This window comes from Acartia tonsa, chromosome 9 (assembly GCF_053477335.1).
Source record: "Acartia tonsa isolate MP-2025a chromosome 9, ASM5347733v1, whole genome shotgun sequence".
NCBI lineage: Eukaryota > Metazoa > Arthropoda > Copepoda > Calanoida > Acartiidae > Acartia > Acartia tonsa.
Genome location: NC_137268.1, coordinates 23,889,365 through 23,909,055, shown reverse-complemented (window position 1 = coordinate 23,909,055; position 19,691 = coordinate 23,889,365). Strand labels below are relative to the sequence as shown.

General features: G+C 40.2%; 1 protein-coding gene across 1 annotated transcript; it reads left to right on the top strand.

Annotated features, from left to right (window-relative positions):
• The first annotated feature begins 234 nt into the window (after nucleotides 1-234).
• LOC145327449 (uncharacterized) lies at nucleotides 235-18,970 on the top strand. The gene is made up of 9 exons (XM_080170999.1): nucleotides 235-367; nucleotides 900-1,104; nucleotides 1,729-1,857; nucleotides 2,766-2,865; nucleotides 10,176-10,888; nucleotides 12,416-12,503; nucleotides 14,300-14,384; nucleotides 14,533-14,600; nucleotides 18,822-18,970. Exons 1-9 carry the CDS (start codon nucleotides 235-237, stop codon nucleotides 18,885-18,887), a joined length of 1,587 nt encoding a protein of 528 aa, XP_080027125.1. The 3' UTR covers nucleotides 18,888-18,970.
• The last annotated feature ends 721 nt before the right edge of the window (nucleotides 18,971-19,691 follow it).

Genomic DNA, 19,691 nt, shown 5'->3' with positions numbered 1-19,691 from the left:
GTAAATTACACTGGTTCCCAAAGTTTTGTATACTCGTTGTCTTGGGTTTGTAGTTTAGTAAAATTTTAATGATTAATTTTAATCTACAGAAATATGATTTTGATTATAATCATTGAGGGTGTACATCATCCATTGTCTAAATGATTTATTCATGTTACCTTTGTAACATTGAATGACCTTGTTAAAAAGGAACTCCAAAAGACAAACAGATAAAGTAAAATATAGATTTTTTAAATGCCATGTAAATTTTCAGAACCAGCTGAAAAATCTACCAACGTAAAACTGACAGAATCCGTGAAATCTGAAAGATCAGAAACCCCCACACCGTCAGATACAACACCAAACAACGAACCAGACAGCTCTGAAGGCATTATTCAATATATCTACTGCTATATCGCGGCCTATACATTTAAAAGACATGTAGATAGAGAGTTAGAAAGACAAATAGATATACACATATTACAGATCGCTAAACAAATTGATAAACAGATGAATATTTAAGTAGAAAGACAGACAAACACTATAGATATTTACAGATAGTTAGATTGAAAGAAAAGAAAAATGTACGAAAGACACAGGTGAAAGTACAAGTAAAATAACATTTTAAATAACATTTTAGAGCCAAATGGAGAGGTCGTCAATTTTTACTATATGTTGCCCTACAACGACAGCTGAAAACTACGTATAGGTTTCGTGATTTTTCTTGGAATTAATTTCATTATTAATATAAGCTGCGAAATACAGATTATTTGGCCGGAGGAGAAGATACATTGTACAGGAGAACCATATCGGCTGTGTGGTTAGAGAGATTTTTTGATACAAATATACAGACAGACAGACTCACAAACATCCTGTTACTTGTTTCATAAAAGGAAAATTGAATAATGATTATATGACAGATTCTGGAGTTGATGTTGAAGATAACAGCAAAGAGAATAATGATCTTACCAAGAGTAATAGTGAAAAAGATATCAAGAATAAAATTCTAAATATTCTCAATGACGTGAAAGCTCAAGAGGAGTCTAAAAAGAAAACAAGAAATTTTGGCAGAAATTTCGAGTTTCAAATGCCAAATCTTAAGCCGGTGATTCCTAATGATAAGAGGTACGTTTCTTCATAATTATATCAATTTGGCTAATTTTCGTCAACACAAATTAAAATTTTGCGATAAAGGAGGAATATGAGGAATAAGGTATAGTCAAAAAGCGAATTAAATCCAAAATAAAGTTTAGGGTGCAGATAAAAAGGTCGTCTTTACTACGCAGTGTTGTACCCAAAACAATTTCAAATTAATTCAGTTGTTGGTTACAGCTGGTTAGGTACAAAACTTATTATAATGGTCTATAATACGATTTATGACAATGTATGTAGCAAACCTACGCTATAAGTGTAATCAAAAGTCTGTTTGTTCATAATCGATATACATATTATTACTTGGATGTTGCACCAGATTTTCATGTACTCTAATAAAGTGGTACTCGCAGCTGGCTAAATAACGTTACCCTCAATCGACACCCTTTACCCCATCGACTTCGCTCCTACACGAACTGGACCTATAAATGGGGTCCATTTTAGCTACAATATTGATAAAAAAAAATTCCCCTCTCATTATATCCACGTATTCTTTATCCATTTTGTCCATCGTTGATCTGCTAATTTATTAGCTTCCTCTTTAGTGAACTAAGGTTTATTAAAGATTATGAAATAAAATTAATCTTTTTACACCAGGCCCGCAAAAGTAAGACGTATGGATGACCTGTGGACCCGCCAGGTGGCCGCCAGAACAGGTAACTGGAGCATGCTTGAGGCACCAGCTCCAAAACCGGCCCAAAAGGTCCCCTGGACTAAGAAAAAGGAAAATATCCATATATATACATTGATTATCGTAAAAACTATTATACCCAGGTCAAAATTACAAAATCATAAATAAAAATAATAGAAGGTGCGAAGCCACTCTATAAAAGATTATTTTAGTTCTTGTTTCCGCAACACTGTTCTCTAGTTGATTCTCTCGATAGTGGACAAAATAATGCCACGGTCGTAGCGGCTATGCGTCTTGCGTCAGGTTGGATTGTTGACGCAAAGCTACCGCTGGCATTATTTTGTCCACTATCGATTCTCTTCCCATTTTGAAAAGACCAGGTTAACATGTTTATCTTTTCAAGTTAAATGTAATGCGAACCTGCTCTAAAAGGGGTTATATCCTTAAATCGGAAAAAATGTTTCTTTTGCTATTTTACTATTTTTTTTAATAGTGAAGCTACTCTATAAATTACTTTCTCACTACAATATTCAAATAAAAATAAAACATACGAAAAATACATGAAAAATTTTGTTACTTTTCCCCTATATATTTATTCTTGATTTCTATAACATCTGAGGTGGATTCTTAAAATAATTTACCCCACTAATCGCTCAGTGGGGCATAATTGTTTTCGTAAAAAATCCACCAAAATCACATTAAAAATCTACAAAAATTAAACAAAATCATAGAAGGGTTATTAACATAAGATTTTATTTCATTTTTGTAGATTTTTTATGTGAAATTGGAGGATTTTTCACGAAAACAATTTTGCCCCATAAAGCGATTAGTGGAGCAAATTTTTTTAAAGAATCCACCTCTGCTCTTTAAATCACCACCAAAGTACTATCCGTGATTTTGTATGCTTTGCTACATATGGATTTTATCATCCTTGTTTTATTCCTTAATTTGCTGAATTTTTTGGAAAATATCTACATTTATGGATAAATAAATGAAAAAAGGATCCTGAGCCTGTGAAAAGGGAATCCCTGCTGAAAAACGAAGAAGTTGAGGAGTTTGAAAAGTATAGGACAGCTCTTTCAGAACATAAAGCGGGCAAAAAGGTTCTATATATCCATTATAACTTAATTCAATTTGTCATTTCATTCGAATAGAATGACATATAGTCTTAAGAACAAACATATTTTGACTAAAGAGTAGTTTTGCTACTAAAAATGTCAATTAGTAATCGATAGATATAGGTAAATAGAAGAAAAAATACTCTTTACTAAAAAAAAGAGGTACTTGGGATTGCAGAGAAAGTTGTAGAGGGACAAAGGGGTTTAAAATAAGCCATGTGACGCCATTAAAATAAGTAATTATGTGGTATCCGCCTAGGGTAAATGGCAGACACCAGAGTTCGAATAAAGACTACGGCAGTGTGAACAGACGTGGACACCTATACTATAGAGAAGCTACGCTTCTCTAGCAATCACTAAATAATAAACATAGTCTATTCAGTTGTTTCTTTATTGCTGGTCTAAGGATAACTAAACTTGTACAACATAATATAAATACATATGGATTAGGAATAAAGATAGTTAAAGATAAATCATACAGTAAAACATAGATAATTGCAATGGTTAGGTAGATGGCTATCCCTGTCTGGGGCAGGCAGGATAGCCCATGGAACAGCACAATAGGTAGATAAGCATAGAGGGGTTGAGTGGTAGGTCTGGGTACTAAAGAGGGAAGGTTTGATGATTACTTGTGACAACAACAGTCTGTGTGGGGGTGATTCTATCAGGTGAGGGAAGGCGTAGATCCTTTATCCTCAGGGTTGAGGTGGTGCTGATAACTTGGTGGTTGAAGGGGAAGGTTCCGGTGCTTAAGATGGGAGAGGGAGGGGTAACACCCCTCCCTCCATTTGCAGGACAACTGAGAGACGAAAACCAATACCGTTATCTGACATATTTTCAGGTGGCTTTACAATTGTAGAATAACAGGATTTAGCTGGGTGCGTAGCATCACTATAATGTCTTGGTTTCTGCATGGTCCAGAGGTGCCGCATACCACAACTCTCCCCTCGGAAGGCTGGGAGGGGTTGTCTGCACCGCCAGACTTCCGACAGTGGTTGCGGCCTTCAGTTTGTTGTCCTTGTGGAATGGGTCCGCCAGGATACCAGCTGCTGAACGGTGGTGGACTCCAGCCCTCCCCAGGTCGAACGGAATCTGCTATATCTGCTGGAGTAGCTGGTCCTGTTGGATGTTCTGGCCGTTGGATGTGTACCTCTGAGGCCACCCTGGCAACCTCCAGGGGTGGCACAGCACATGAGGGGGCTTGGACCAACAGCCGCCTGGTATACACCTCTTCAGGTTCCTCCACTGGGCTGGTGGTCTCCATCGTGTTGGTCACCTTGCTGCTGGCAGGCTGGCTACTGGATGCAGGCGCAGCTTCTTCGCCCTCGGGGCTGGTCAGGTTCATTCGGCTTCCAGGGTCTCTGTCAACGCGGGCAGGTGGTGGTTGCCATACTGTAGGAGCATTGCCTCCCTCAGGCTCATCCTGGACACTGGCAGGGTGGTGCCTGGCAGTCAGACCTGCGGGGTAGGGGAAGGTAACAGTCCATCCCATATGCCGGAGGCTGTCTTGGGTCTGCAAGGGTGGCTCCGCTCTAGTTGGCTGGGAGACAGGCCCATCCACGGCCACTGCTGCTGGTGGACTGGAGGCACAAGGCTCCGGATTTCCTCCCCTAGCCTGAAGGGGTCCAGGCACATCGTCTCCATCTTGGGTAGACATAATTGTTGGGGATCCTCTACTTCTATGGTTAGGCTCGGCACTTGGCGCGTCCAGTTGAGTTACTCCCCAGGCAGCGGTCAAAGCTTCTTCAGTTTGGCTGGTAATGGCTGATATCCTGGTTCCTGGGGCAGATGCAGGGGGCGCAGGCAAGTTTGGCCCAGCCCAAACTTCCTGGTACACCAGTGCAATACAATTACCCTGGCTTGGTTGAGGGAGGTAGACAGCTGGATGCAGTTGGGGGTGAGGGACAGCTGGACTCTCCCTGCTGGCTGGGGGCTCTGGCTGGCTGGGGGTGACGGGTGTCACCCCTTCCTCTGGGGCTGCGGGCTCATTCCGGGGTCCAGGTATCTCGGTGGCGGCGACGGTTGTCGCCCCAGGCACCAGCGTGGGGGCGCTGGATAGCACCCCCCAGTCTTCACAGGGGTCCAGGTCTCTCGGTGGCGGCGACGGTTGTCGCCCCAGGCACCAGCGTGGGGCGCTGGATAGCACCCCCCAGTCTTCACAGGTGGCGGCGACGGTTGTCGCCCCAGACATCAGCTTGGTGGTGCAGGGAAGCACCTCTCGTTCCTTCCAGGTGGCGACGCCGGTTGGCGTCCCGTACATCGACTCAGACTCGCTGGCTAGCGCCTCTGGCCTCTCCCACTCGGCGGCCGCCAGGGCCTCCCCGTACACCGTCCCGGTGGTGCTGGGTAGCGCCCCTCGGCTCTTGCTGGGGGTGACAGGGGTTACGGACACCGGTCCCCTGTGGTTGAGGCTGAGGTCCAGGCCAACCCGGTTGGGTTCAGCCGCTTCTCCCAGCACGTTGATCCTGGCCACTATGGTCCCAATCTGAGACACAGACTCCTGGGTAGCCGCGGCCCCAGCGGCGGCAGCTGGTTGGGGTGACGGCTGGGCATCTCCCTCCAGGTGGACCTGGGTGTCAGACTGGTTGCATGCAGGTTGTTGGGCGGCCTGGTGTTTCTTCATTGCCTGGTCCCAACCGGTTCTACACTTGGCGGCTGTGTGGCCGTTGAAGCGGCAGCGCCCCTTCGTCCAGCTGGGTCCCATCAGGCCGGCTTCCCCAGGGTGTATCAACCTGCCAGGTCTCTCCTCCTCCAGTTGGGGCACCAGCTGACAAACAGGGTCTCCCCTACTAGGGGTCAGGCGGTGCTGGGCTGCTTGTGGTGGCTCCTTGGTTACATTCAGCCTCCTCCCCATACACACAGGTCCCTTCCATCCAACAGCGGCTCTCCTCTCCTGGGTGGCGAGGCCAGCCGCGGCCTTAGCTTCTGCAGGTGCTTCTCCACATGAGGGATCCTGCCTCTGGGTACGCCAGGTAGTTGGTAGCAAAGGCCGCTGATGGTGCCAGTCGGAAAGGGGGCTATGATCTCTGGGGGGTACCTGTGGCCAATGTGTGGGCAGGTACCCACAGTTGAACCAGCAAGGCCCAGAAGATGCCATACTGATGGTAGCCTGAACTGTATTCTGGACTGCCAGCAGGCTGTTGGTAGCCACCTGAGTTGGGCCAGAGTTGCCAGCTGGTATTGCGTCCCGGCCAGGCTCCGTCAGCTGCTGGTGGGGAGCCCCTGCGGTGGTTCTGGTTTTGGCAGGGGGTGGCCTTCTTGTTGACTTCCCTAGTTGGAGCTCTGCATCCTGGTGGGCCTCCATCTTCAGCAGCATGGGGGAATTTGGCTGGGACAGGTGCAGTGGTTCAACAGAGTAGAGGCATCTGGTCTTGGAGCGTGGGGGAACAGCCTCACTGCTGCTGGTCAACCCTGCTCCCTCCGTGCTGGGTAAAGCCTTCCACTGCAGCAGGTCACCAGTTCCCATCCTTAGGCCGGTCCCCAGTCGTTCCATGCCTGGGGGCTCCCAGGGAGGCTTGGGTGGCGGCTCCCCCACCCCCAGGTACGCGTCGGGCATCTGGGTGAAGAGCCTATTCCCCTGGGACAGCTCCCCATCCTCCAGCTTGGTGAGGCCAGCGCCAGGTAGGACCTTTCCACCCCAGAAACAGGTGGTACTGGCCCTAGGGCTGGGCCCCTTTGGAGTCTCAGTTCTGGTGGTAGTGTCCATCTTGGGGCTGGCCACTAAGTCTCTGAAGCTTGTCACCTTCTCATTAAGCTCAGTTGCATCGTTCAACACCCCCAGGAGGACACCTACAGGTTCAGCAATCCCCAGTCCAGTATTGCTATTTCTCGTGCGTTGAGCACCAACTGAACAGGAGCTGTGCAGCGGACATTCAGTCACCCTTCCAGACAAGGGCATCTCAGGGACCAGGGGTCTGTGACCTGGCATGTGTTTGATGTTCACTGTACTCAACACAGTAGGCCAAAATAATAACAGAAGCAGTATCTTGTATGAAGAAGCAGAGAGTGGTGGGGTACAGATGTTGGTGGTTCTGGTCCAAATGAAGACTTCTGCCCACCACAGTGCCAGCAGCAGGCCTAGGCACACAGTTAATGCCCAATCAGGAATGTCTTCTATTGCCGCACGTCGGGCCAGGGGCTGACAAGTTCTTATCTTGTAGATATAGGAGCAGAGTAGAGTAGCCGCGCCGCAAGGAGGTTCGAGCCGGCTCACCCCTAGTATAAATACTATAGCTGTGTAATTAGGGTGGTAGTCCACGTAGCCGTAGGCTCGGTCCTCCTGGCTCAAGAGTTTCTGTGGCTGGCGCGTCCCCATGATAAGTAGCAGGGGGTTGGTCTGTTGGGGCCAGCGTCTTGTTTAACTGTTGAGCCTGAGTTGTTCTCCTTTCCAGTATAGCTCTTGATTTCTGTGATAACCAGCGGATCTTAGCTTAAAGGTAAAGGGAATATGGTAGGTATCCACAGATGTCTCTAGGAGCGTATCCGCTAGTAGATATATGGATAGGTAGGCTATCTATATATATATATGGCTACACGCCCATATATATATATATACGTGTATAGGAATATCCCCAGAGCTAGCTAGCTTTCCTCCTTGCTCCAAAAAAATCACGCTTCCTCTGTATATAGTTCACAACTATGAGGGTCGATGGTCCAGGTACACACCACCACTGCCCAGTGTGGGGCATCAAGTCAGGCTATGTCCACAGGGTGGGCGTACTTTCGTTCAGTTACCATATCAGTTTCCAGTGTTGTTTGGTGAGGTTAGTATTCACTTACTTGCACCCATGATACAAAAAAAACAACACTATTTATCACTTGGGTGTTTATATATACATATATTTGTTTCACTAACCACTCAGCTTTGAAGTAGGGTTGGCAGGGCTAGGAAGATGTTGAGGGTCTGAGCGGGTTTAAGGAACTGGTTTAATTTTCCTTATCACACTGTAGATAGGGAGGGAGGAGCTTGCAAGTTTTTCTCCTAAAAAAATATCTCTGTTGTATGCTATAGAGTGGCCCCTCTCCTGTGTGTGTGTGTGTGTGCGTGAAATCTCCTTTCCGTGCAGCGCGCTTACGCACCGTCAATCCGCGCACACAGGTAAAACGCGCACTTATCCCTCAACTCGCTCTCTCGTTGGTCCGCTTTGTCCGTTGAATTTTATGATATTCCGCACTCCGTTGCGCTACCCGTAAATGGCGCTCTGTGATCCCGGTCACTAGCTCCACACCATGGGCGGACTTAGTCAAGTGTGGGTAGGAGGGGGGAAGCGCGTGAGGGGACGGGGTAAATCCGTCCGTTCCCCCTGTGAGGAAGGGGGGGAAATGCCGTGGGTTGAGGTAACTGTGTAATGAGGTAATGTTGCCCTCTCTCCTTAATCCTAGGTTTATTTTTATATCACCTTGATTGTATTCTCTTCAATGGAGAGTGAGCCCCTCCCTTTCCTCTGAAATAAGGGGTGTATTGTTGTTGTGCTGTAGGCTTGAGGTAATTAGATTGTGTATCAGGGCATTTGTTATATTACATCTAGCTTCTATTTTTGTCCTTATCACAATTACATAACAGATTTGTTTATCAACCCTGTTCTATTTTTAGTTGTTATCACAATACACAGTAAATCCAAGCCTGTTCTATTTTTAGTTTTATCACAACACAACAAATTGTTTGCCAATCTTTGCTCATAAATCTATTGTTTAACCATCACACCAGGGTGGTAATCCCTGCAATGTGATATAATATCTGTTTTTCTAGATGGGTGGCTGCGTTGTAGCCTCTCAGGATACTTGGAGTTGACGTAGTTTTCTCTGCTTTGGTGCACTACACTCGTATGTTGGCTCGCAGCTCGCAGCTATGTGGCGTGTTTCAGCCTATCGGCGGCAGGGAATGTCCCGTCCTGCTAGCGCCGCTTGCAGCTATGTGGCGTGTTTCAGCCTATCGGCGGCAGGGAATGTCCCGTCCTGCTAGCGCCGCTTATCCAAATCCGGCTGATGGCGGCAGGGAATGTCCCGTCCTGCTAGCGCCGCTGGTTCGGATCCTGCTATCTCTTGCAGTAAATGTTGGCCTATTTTCAGCCGTTTGCACTTATTTGGCTTGTTTCAGCCAGTCCGCAGGCCTGTTTCAGCCCTTTGAGCGCTCAATTCTCCGTTAGACGTCGGCGCTTCTCGCGGTTCTCCGTCAAGTTTCGCTGTTTCACTTCCACAACTGCCGGATGCAGAGTTAGACCTTGCTATCCAGGGTGGGTAATTCAGGTTGCTTGTGTCAGTTTTGCCAGTTTCGCTTCCACAACTGCCGGATACAGAGTTAGACCTTGCTATCCAGGGTGGGTAATTCAGGTTGCTTGTGTCAGTTTTGCCAGTTTCACTGCTGGGAGTACCTTAGCCTCAGCTGCGCGTCTGCTCTACACTTGTGGTTCGCCGTAATCTCACACAGCTGTCACCAAAAGTTGTGGTATCCGCCTAGGGTAAATGGCAGACACCAGAGTTCGAATAAAGACTACGGCAGTGTGAACAGACGTGGACACCTATACTATAGAGAAGCTACGCTTCTCTAGCAATCACTAAATAATAAACATAGTCTATTCAGTTGTTTCTTTATTGCTGGTCTAAGGATAACTAAACTTGTACAACATAATATAAATACATATGGATTAGGAATAAAGATAGTTAAAGATAAATCATACAGTAAAACATAGATAATTGCAATGGTTAGGTAGATGGCTATCCCTGTCTGGGGCAGGCAGGATAGCCCATGGAACAGCACAATAGGTAGATAAGCATAGAGGGGTTGAGTGGTAGGTCTGGGTAACAAAGAGGGAAGGTTTGATGATTACTTGTGACAACAACAGTCTGTGTGGGGGTGATTCTATCAGGTGAGGGAAGGCGTAGATCCTTTATCCTCAGGGTTGAGGTGGTGCTGATAACTTGGTGGTTGAAGGGGAAGGTTCCGGTGCTTAAGATGGGAGAGGGAGGGGTAACACCCCTCCCTCCATTTGCAGGACAACTGAGAGACGAAAACCAATACCGTTATCTGACATATTTTCAGGTGGCTTTACAATTGTAGAATAACAGGATTTAGCTGGGTGCGTAGCATCACTATAATGTCTTGGTTTCTGCATGGTCCAGAGGTGCCGCATACCACAATTATCCACCTCTTTCTTAAGGGGTTTTCTTTCCCACTTCTCCTCTCATCTCTCTCATTTTTATTACGTCACATGGCTGGTTTTTGAGTCACTTTGTCCCTCTACGAGAAAGTTTTTTTTATATTTTCAATTGCTGTTGTTGTATCTTTATTTATAAAGGTTTCCATGGTTGAAAGTCCAACAAAAAAGAAGGTTGAAGACAAATCTAAAGAAGATGAGAAAGAAAAGGATAACTTAGAAAATGCTTGTAAGATTGAAAGTGATAAAAAAGAACGCAAAGAAAGTAATGATAAAACAGAAATTGAAACAAATGAGAAACCTAAAAATGAAGAAAATAAGAAAACTGAATCATCAGAAGTTGAAGATAAAAACACTGAAAATGAGAAAGAAACTATTATTGAAACCAAGGCAGAAAAGAAAGAAAATCCCATTATAGATGAAGAAAAATCTCCCAAAAAATCTATTGTAAAAGAAGAAATAATTACCGAATCTTTAGAAACAGACAAACATAGCATTAAACTTGAATCTATAAAGAAAGAAAAGGTTGAAATAGAAGTATCTGAAAATAAAACAACTGCCAAAGATAAAAGCACTGCCATTGAAGCTACTACCAAAATTAGTGAGAAAAAAGTTGAAAACAAAGAAAAATCAGAAATTACGCCACTAGCAGCGCAGCAACTGCCAAAATCCCCTATAATTCCACGCAGACGTGATATTAACCCCCCTGCAAGTGTACTGAAAGTACCCCCCTCCCCTACTCTAAGCAGACCCCCACCACCTCCCCCGTCTAGAAGGCCGCCTCCTCCCCCCATGTCACCGCCCCCTATGGACGAGAGAACGACAGAAAAGCTTTTAGAGACCACAACTGCAAGGTTAGAACTTGTTTGTAGCGTAGCTACTCAGTTAAACTAGGGTATTTACGTTTTTACAACGGTTTGTCACTAACTGCATTTAGAAATAGATTAGATTTAAAATATCTTGGGGACCAAAATTAATAGCCTTGATTCCTGTATTATACATAGAATTTTATTGTGTCTTAAATATTTGTTCCAGGTTCAAAAAGCAAAATTTTGTGTAAGTCTGGTAGTCTGTCTATTAATAATTGTTATTTCAAAATAAAGCAGAATAAAGCAACTATACAAAAATATGGAAGTAGTAAATACAGGGGCGTCCAAGCTTTTTTTTGGGGGGGGTAAAAAATTTTAGGGGGGGGGGGTAATTCGTGTTTGGGGGGGGTAAAATGGCGCGCGAAGCGCGCCGAAATTTTTTTTTACCCCCCCCAAAAATTTTTACCCCGGGGGTAAAATTTGATTAGGGGGGGGGTAATTACCCCCCCTAAAGTCTGTTGGGGGGGGTAAATACTCCCCCCAAATCTGTTTGGGGGGTAATTACCCCCCCCAAACTAATTTACCCCAGGGGTAAAATTTTTGGGGGGGGTAATTTAATTATGTAAAAAAAGCACCTACCTAATCTATTAAGTTAATAAGTACTATCCTATAACATAAAGTAGTAAGTAAGGTTTATTTGACTATAGCTTCAGATTTCATTACTTTTAATACTGAGTTCTCCTTTTTAAGAAAGCTTCACATAGATCCCATGATGGTTCCACACTATTATAGGTCAATCCTTTGAGTGGTTTTAGGCTATTTTTCTCCTCCCATTTTACCCCTTAGAAAACACGAGTTCTTAGATGCTAAGGGCGCCACTACTATTCAAATATATAGTAGTATCTCATTCTTTAGAACATAAAAATACAATAATTAACTCACTAACCAATGAACCAATATGATTATACTTTAAAGTGAAGCGTCTTATAGGTCCTGGTAAGTTTTATACCTAGTTTTGAGACACCCTGACATCCTCCCAAAAGAAATCGCCTATAGAAATTCTTTTTCATTATTTAATGAAATATTTAATTTAGTTAGGTATCTATTTTATGGAATCTTCAGTGCTTTACAGTTACATCATAGATCCCCCCCCCAAAAAAAAATTTTCAGTAAAATTTTTTTTTAAGAACATTCAATTTGGGGGGGGGGTAAATACCCCCCCCCCAAAATTTTTTTTTAAAGAACATTTATTTTGGGGGGGGGTAATTACCCCCTCCAAAATGGTTTGGGGGGGTAAATACCCCCCCCCAAAATCGTTGGGGGTGCCTACGGCATTACCCCAAGGTAGGGGTAATTTTTTTTTAGGGGGGGGGGTTTAAAAATTTTTGGGGGTGCCTACGACACCCCCAAAATCGTTTGGGGGTGCCAAATGGCCCATTACCCCCCCCCCCCTTGGACGCCTATGAGTAAATAATATCAAAGAACCGTATTTTAGTTAGGTGACTATGACACACAAGTAAACATAAAAAAAAACTTTAGCTGCGCATCTAAAAATTAAGCTTGTTCATTTAGGTTTCAAGAATTACAAAAAGAATTTAGTATCGACTCTTCCAAGTTTTCAAACTCAAAGCAACCATCTAGAAACATTGAACTACCACAGGAAAGCATTGTATCATATTAGACTCAGAGAGAGAGGAGACAATAGGCTATTTATTACAATAGTCCCCAAAGTCCTATAATAACGTTTTCTAATTTGTTGGCTTAACAACATGAGGACTTTAGTGAATTTTGATTGGTTGGTTAATTAAGTTGAGTGTTCAATCGTTTCAACCACTAATTTAATCTACAGAAGGGGTAATTTTGTTTAGGATCATTTATCGGGGATGTACATCAATATATTGAATATTGTCTTATCCCTTTAGATCCCTGTATTAGACTAGAAGTGGCTTCGCACTAACAGATATTTGGTTAAAACCCTGGGATTCTAAGGGATAAGACAATGGACGATAAATTTATATATATTCCAAACAATGATCAACAAAATTAAAGCTTCTGTAGATAAAATTTTAGGTTGAAAAGTTTAGGTAATACTACTGTAAAACAAACAAACCAAAATTCAATTAAAATATAAGTTTTTGATCCAACGAATAAGATAACTTGGTTATAAAACTTTGTGTACCTGTGTAATATACAGTGAAATATCCCCTTCCTCTCTGTGAAAACCTTTCAACATTAAATATTTATTTTTTAGTAGCGAAGCTACTCTAGAACTTGCAATGTCCGTCTGTCTGTATGTCCGTATGTCCGTCTGTCCGTCTGTCTTAGTTTGGGGGAAACGTGATTTTCTCGGCTCCTATAAAAGTTAAAAGGCTGAAATTTTTTGACAACATTCCCGTTATTAAGGAGCACAATTAACTATAAAACATCAATGGCGGTTGAACCGCTTTTTAGCAGGTTTTAGGCTATTTTTGTTTTTTTTTCACATTTTTGTCCATATCTTTGGTGTTTATGGTCCGATTTCCAAAATTTTTTTCAGTTATAGTATCAAAATTAAGTTTCCTGTCTTTTTAATAAACAATTATGACGGTCAGACTGCCTTTAAGCAGGTTTTAGGCTATTTTTGTATTTTTCACATTTTTCTCCATACCTTTGGTGTTTATGGTCCAATTTCCAAAGTTTTTCAGTTATAGATATCAAAATTTAATTTCCTGTCGTTTCAAGAAAACATCAATGGCGGTCAGACTGCCTTTTTGCAGGTTTTTGGCTATTTTCATATTTTTCACATTTTTCCTCACATCTTTGGTGTTTATGGTCCGATTTTTAAAATTTTTGTAGTTAAAATATCAAAATTAAATTTGACTGGCAGTCTGTTAGTCATAGTACTGAAATATAAATATCAAAAAATTAAAAACAAATGTTAAAAAGGTTTCGTGATTTTTTCCCTAATATACATGCTTTTGACAACTAATCTTTAAATTCTTATAAATATTTTTTCTGCTTCGCTACTTATGGATGTTGTCATCCTTGTTTTGAATAAAATTATTGTCGTAAGGATTTGAATTTTTGTTAATGAATGTCGGTACCAGACTAGGGACGTGTCATAACCTTTACATATATTCCCTGAAAAGATCAGTGATTATATATAATATATTATAGATGAAAAGACAAAAGCAGACAAATGGATATAGAATATAAGTGGATATTATGACAGGGGGAAACTGTAATCAATTTAGGTTGCTAACATGAAAAGAGGGTTGGAAAGGGGGAATCGTTATTTTAGCCCGCTGTGAGTTTAACGTTATTAGAGAGCATGGAAATCTGGTGTGAGATCCAAGTAAAATTATATCCATTTGCGGACAATTATAACACTAAAAATTTAACAATAAGAATTATTATATAGTCCATTGTTATTTCACCTTTTTATAGCTTCACATAAAAACAACAATGTTACAATAGAAGAAGGCAGAGGTGACTAATAAAGTTATGGAAATAGTGAAGCCTAAATCACCAAGCCCAGCTGCTCTAAGCGAGACAGAATCAGGTCAGTTGCAATAGTAAAGAAATATGAGTACGTGAAATATTAAAAAAAAAACTGATAGCCGATATGCAATTTTAATGCTTTATGTCGACTATGCGGGTGAGGCGCGTCTGCCGAGACTAGGATAAAAATGAGCGAGTTTTGTATTTAGAATGGGAAGAATGGACGGAGGAAGAGGAAACAGATTGGGAAGATGAAAGTGAAGATGAAAAAGAAAAGGTAAATTCCTACCCACCACTCCCCATAAATATTTATATTTTGTTTGATTTTAATGGGGGGGGGGGAGGAATGTCCATTGACTTCCCCACTACATCTGGGCAGAATTTTTCATCCTTCGAGGCTCAAAATAAATGAAAACATGATAGATACTTTGGGCAACTTTACAAAGTGTCTCAAAAACCTGCCATGTGACGTCATAAAAAGAAGTGGGAAAGAAAATCCCCAAAAAACAGATGGATAATCCCTCATTATTATGACGCAACATGTCTGATTTTTTAGACACTTTGTAAAGTAATGACTTTGGGAACTTCTATTGAATGTTGAGCGTCAAAACATTTCAACCACTAATTCTAATCTACAGAAGGGATAAATTTGTGTATCATTATTGGGGATAAACTTCAATTTAATCGAGATTTTTTTACATGCAAATAGGGTATTAGGATAAATTGCAAAAGCCTATATGTTTAGCCTAGAAAATCTTATTTACCTCTTCTTAGCTTTATGGACGGGTGGACATTGTGAGTTATACCGTAGCTTCGGTGCAAAATTATATATACAGTAAGCAGTCTTCAAAATGAGGAAAAAACAAAACATGAAATTCAGATAAATTCCTATTTCCATATGAGATACTTATTATTTTAATATTTATGACGTTAAGAGAGAGAAAAAAAGAAAGTAGAAAGAGAGACAGACAGACAGACAGAGAAACAAACAGAGATAGAGAAGGATAACATAAATATCTGGACAAATATATCAATATTGTTCTCAATAAGAATTTTTATTAGAGATAAAGGGAATACCATGTTTATAGATCTAGAAATTAAAGCATGTATTATGCATCTAGGGGCACTTTGAAGAGAGGAGAAGTGGTTGCCTTGATCACATTAAATCAAAAAGTAAAATAATTTTTTGTGTGTTAGGGGATAAATTTCTTTTGTGGGTGATGTTTCTTGAGTTTCTTCGCATTTAAAAACCAGCTTAACAAATGAAGAAACAAAACAAAAAAAAGAAAAATAGGAAATTTATCAAAAGAAAAATAGGAAATTTATCAAAAGAAAAATAGGAAATTTATCAAAAGAAAAATAGGAAATTTATCAAAAGAAAAATAGGAAATTTATCAAAAGAAAAATAGGAAATTTATCAAAAGAAAAATAGGAAATTTATCAAAAGAAAAATAGGAAATTTATCAAAAGAAAAATAGGAAATTTATCAAAAGAAAAATAGGAAATTTATCAAAAGAAAAATTAGGTTGAAAAACATACTAACTTTAAAATAGAGATTGGAGGTAAATTTCCTCCAAAAAATGAAAACCCTTTCCCAACCTATGAAAGTTTCCATAGAGATCCATATCGGTCCTGCTTTTAGTGAGATTTCTTTGGTAGAGACAGACAGATAAACATACAAATATTTTTCATAGAGCTTCTCAAATTTTATCAGAAACTTTTTTTGTTCAACCTTCTTTATAAAAATTAAATGGATTTTGTTTTTAAGACAGGAAAATGAAATATATGTAAAAACCAAAATTGGTCCTAACCATATTTTCAAAGAAAATTATTTAATTTCCTCTGTTTATTAAAATGTATATTGTCAAACCCACCCTCATACATTTGATTCTAGAATTGTAGCATTCCTGATTTACTAACCCATTTTTAAAAATTGTACATACGTTATTAAAAAAAATCTTTAAAACAAGCTATTTGACTATTGGATGGATATTCCCATGTTTTGAAGTAGTTTGAAGGTTCTATATAGCAGCTGAAGAAAAAGGTTTATATAGTATCATACTACAGTATATTATCACTAGTGGCTTCGCCCCTAGCCTCTAGGGGCTTCATCCCATGAGGTAATGGAAAGTCAACCCTCCAGAATAATTTTATAATTATATTTTCAAAAAAGTTATTCTTTGCCGAATTACTCTTTGGTAAAATTAAACCCAGGTTGTGCGCCGTATGCACAAAAATTTCAATTCGTAAAAATTAAAACCACCGTATATCTCGTATGGGGTGAGCATAAGCAAGTACCCCGTATGTGGCGCAAGCTCCGATAGTCCCACTGATTGGACCACATATACACAAAAATTGAAAACTCTCCTCTGTAAATTTTATATAATACCTATAATTGCAACAACTTTTTAAAGATGTAAATTTTTAAAAATTAAAAAAAGCCCAAAAATTTTTTTGGGTGAAATTGTGCAGTGGGGTTCCTCCAACCCAATTACTGGTTTTTGTCTACAAAAATAAAAAAAAATTTAAAAATTTGGAAATGGGGATTTTTTTATTTTCAGGGGGGTTGGGGTGTCCCACCCTCCTAGAAAATAGCCTAAAACCACCAGAGGACCAGAAGGTATATTCCCAGAAAAGTAGAGCCCAATTTGTTCAGCAGTTACTGAGATTTTACAAAAAATGTAAAAAAAAATTTTTGGGGGGGGTGGTTTTTTTAGTTTTTGGTGGGGTTGGGGGTGTCCCACCCCCCAGGAAAATAGCTTAAAACCATCACAGGACCAGTAGGTATAATCCCTGAAGAGTAGAGCCCAATCGGTTCAGTGGTTACTGAGATCTTAAGCTTCAGACGGACAGACAGACAGACGGACAGACGGACAGACATCAAGCTACTTTGAATTATAGATTACTAGCGGCTTCGCCCCTAGCCTCTAGGGGCTTTGCCCCAAGAGGTTTAATCAAACCAATTTTTCGTATTTTAGATTTAAAAGAAACGTTAAAAAAAAAATTGGGGGGGGGAATTTTTTTTTGGGGGGGCGGGGTAGTCGACCCCACTATCTAAATTTTAGTTTTAAAAAGAAAAAAAAATTTTTTGGGGGGGGTTGGGGGTGTCCCACCCCCCAAGAAAATAGCTTAAAACCATCACAGGACCAGTAGGTATAAACCCTGAAAAGTAGAGCCCAATCGGTTCAGCGGTTACTGAGATCTTAAGCTTCAGACGGACAGACAGACAGACAGACAGACATCGTTCTACTTTGTATTATAGATTGGAACAAAATGCAATATTATCTACTTATTAGAGTACTATAGCATTCTCTTACAGATCAATGTTTTTTAGTTAAGGGAAGGGTTATGATATTTGCAATTCTCTAAAATTTGCTAATAGTACTGTTTAAATTGTGTTAAATATTCTAATAATTTGTAAATATTAAATATTTTTTTTTTTCTTCAAATGAATGTCTTCTAAATTTTTTATGGGTAGTAACTTCTAGGTAAATAACAACCAAAATAAATTGAAATGATAGGATAAATCTTCTACCCATAACTAAACCCTTGTGGATATTATAAATTTCTTGTTATTTTTCTTCTGATATTTTGGAAAATATTTACACAATAAGAAAATATTTTCATGTTGATGGTTGAAAATAGTTTATCAGTGTCTACAAACATATGTTTGTTATTTAAAAAAAAACAAGGATAACAACGTCCCTTAAGCGAGGCACTAAAATCAGAAGGAGCGAAGAACAAACAATAACTTTTATATAGCGTCAGATCAAGCAGAAAATTAATTTTAAGTCTAAACAAAATTGTACATAAATTTATTGCAAAACACAGGATACGGTATATGGATTTTTAGAAAAAAAGAATATTTCTAAATGAATAACTGCGACAAAACCTTTACTAAAAAGCTTTTTTATTGTAAAATTTAGCCATATAAGAAAAAGTAAAAGGAATCCCTTAGCTTTCAGTATTTTGGCTTCTTATTTAATGTACTTTTGACTTAATCAATGCATTTGAAAAAAATTGCTTCATTATATATCATATCTATCTTTCTCGTATTCATTCGAATCCGGTGGATAGGAACCGGTTTTCATCCATACGAAAAAACTATGTCTAGCATCGTATTATATCCAGCTTTCTACGAATATTCTATATCCGCGGAAAGCTGTTTATAATACGATGCGAGAAATAATTATTCTTATCTATCCAAACCCCCGACCGTGACTTAACACATAGCGAATCCACGCGTCATCGGAGAGTTCGGACATCGGCTGAACACCGCGTCATAACTTAAGACGTTACAAATGGTTCCTTCTGCTGCTAAGTCAGATACGCGACACTACTGGAAAGAGTAGGGGCAATGCCTTGACCCGAAACAGGTATGGAAGCTTTACAGCGTAATAGAGACGCGGTATATGCCCAAGATGCGCGGAGATGTCTAGAACCCGTAGCGACACCAAGCCCGCTAGAGGTCATTTATTAATTTATCTATCTATCCTAGGTAGCCAAAGTAGCCGAGCATGCCTCAGAAACCTCCTACTCCGCGGAATTTTGCATCAGATTGTAATTACAAATTGATATTTCATTTTATACAATAGATTATATATTATCAAATTTTATATTCAGAAAATAAATAATATTTATATTTTACTTTTATTTTAGTTGAGCATCTACTCTATGGAACATTATGTTTTGTCGTTTTGTCTGATAGACGGCTGAATTTACTTAAATTATTTTGAATATATACTAAACAATTATCATCTTTTATGAAATTTGTGTTTTTTTTTCCATCTGCTATTAGAGATAGACTTCTTATATTTCGTCTAAAGATTTTTTGACTAATTAATTAACTTTACCGTACAACCGAGTATAGTCCCCTTCGTGGCAACGCCCCATTAGGGGCGATTCTTCGTATTTTCACAATAGCTTTTCTCCTATTTCTAGCCCCTGCGGGGTGCTCTAACCCTGCGGGGCAATAACCTAACCTAAAATAACCTAGCCATTTAAAAAAAAAAAAAAAAACGAATCACCCCTTAAAGGGCGTTGCCATGAAAGGGACTATACCCGTACAACCTTATTTTACATTTACTATCCCCGCTTCTAGTCACACTGACCAATGTCATCCTTGTTATCTGTGTATCAATATTTTATTTTAGAATTTGTTGAAAGTTCACAGATAGGGAAAGATAGAATGATAAAAATTATGAAAATCATTGTTTGACTTACATATTGAGTGTACAAACTAATCTGCATTTTAAACATTAAATTGAATAATTTTTAAAGACTTTATGGTTAAGCAGCTGTAATATAATTAAAGTAGGAGCATAGCGTTAAGTCAATGTTTTCGTCCATGGTTCCACAAAGGTTTATT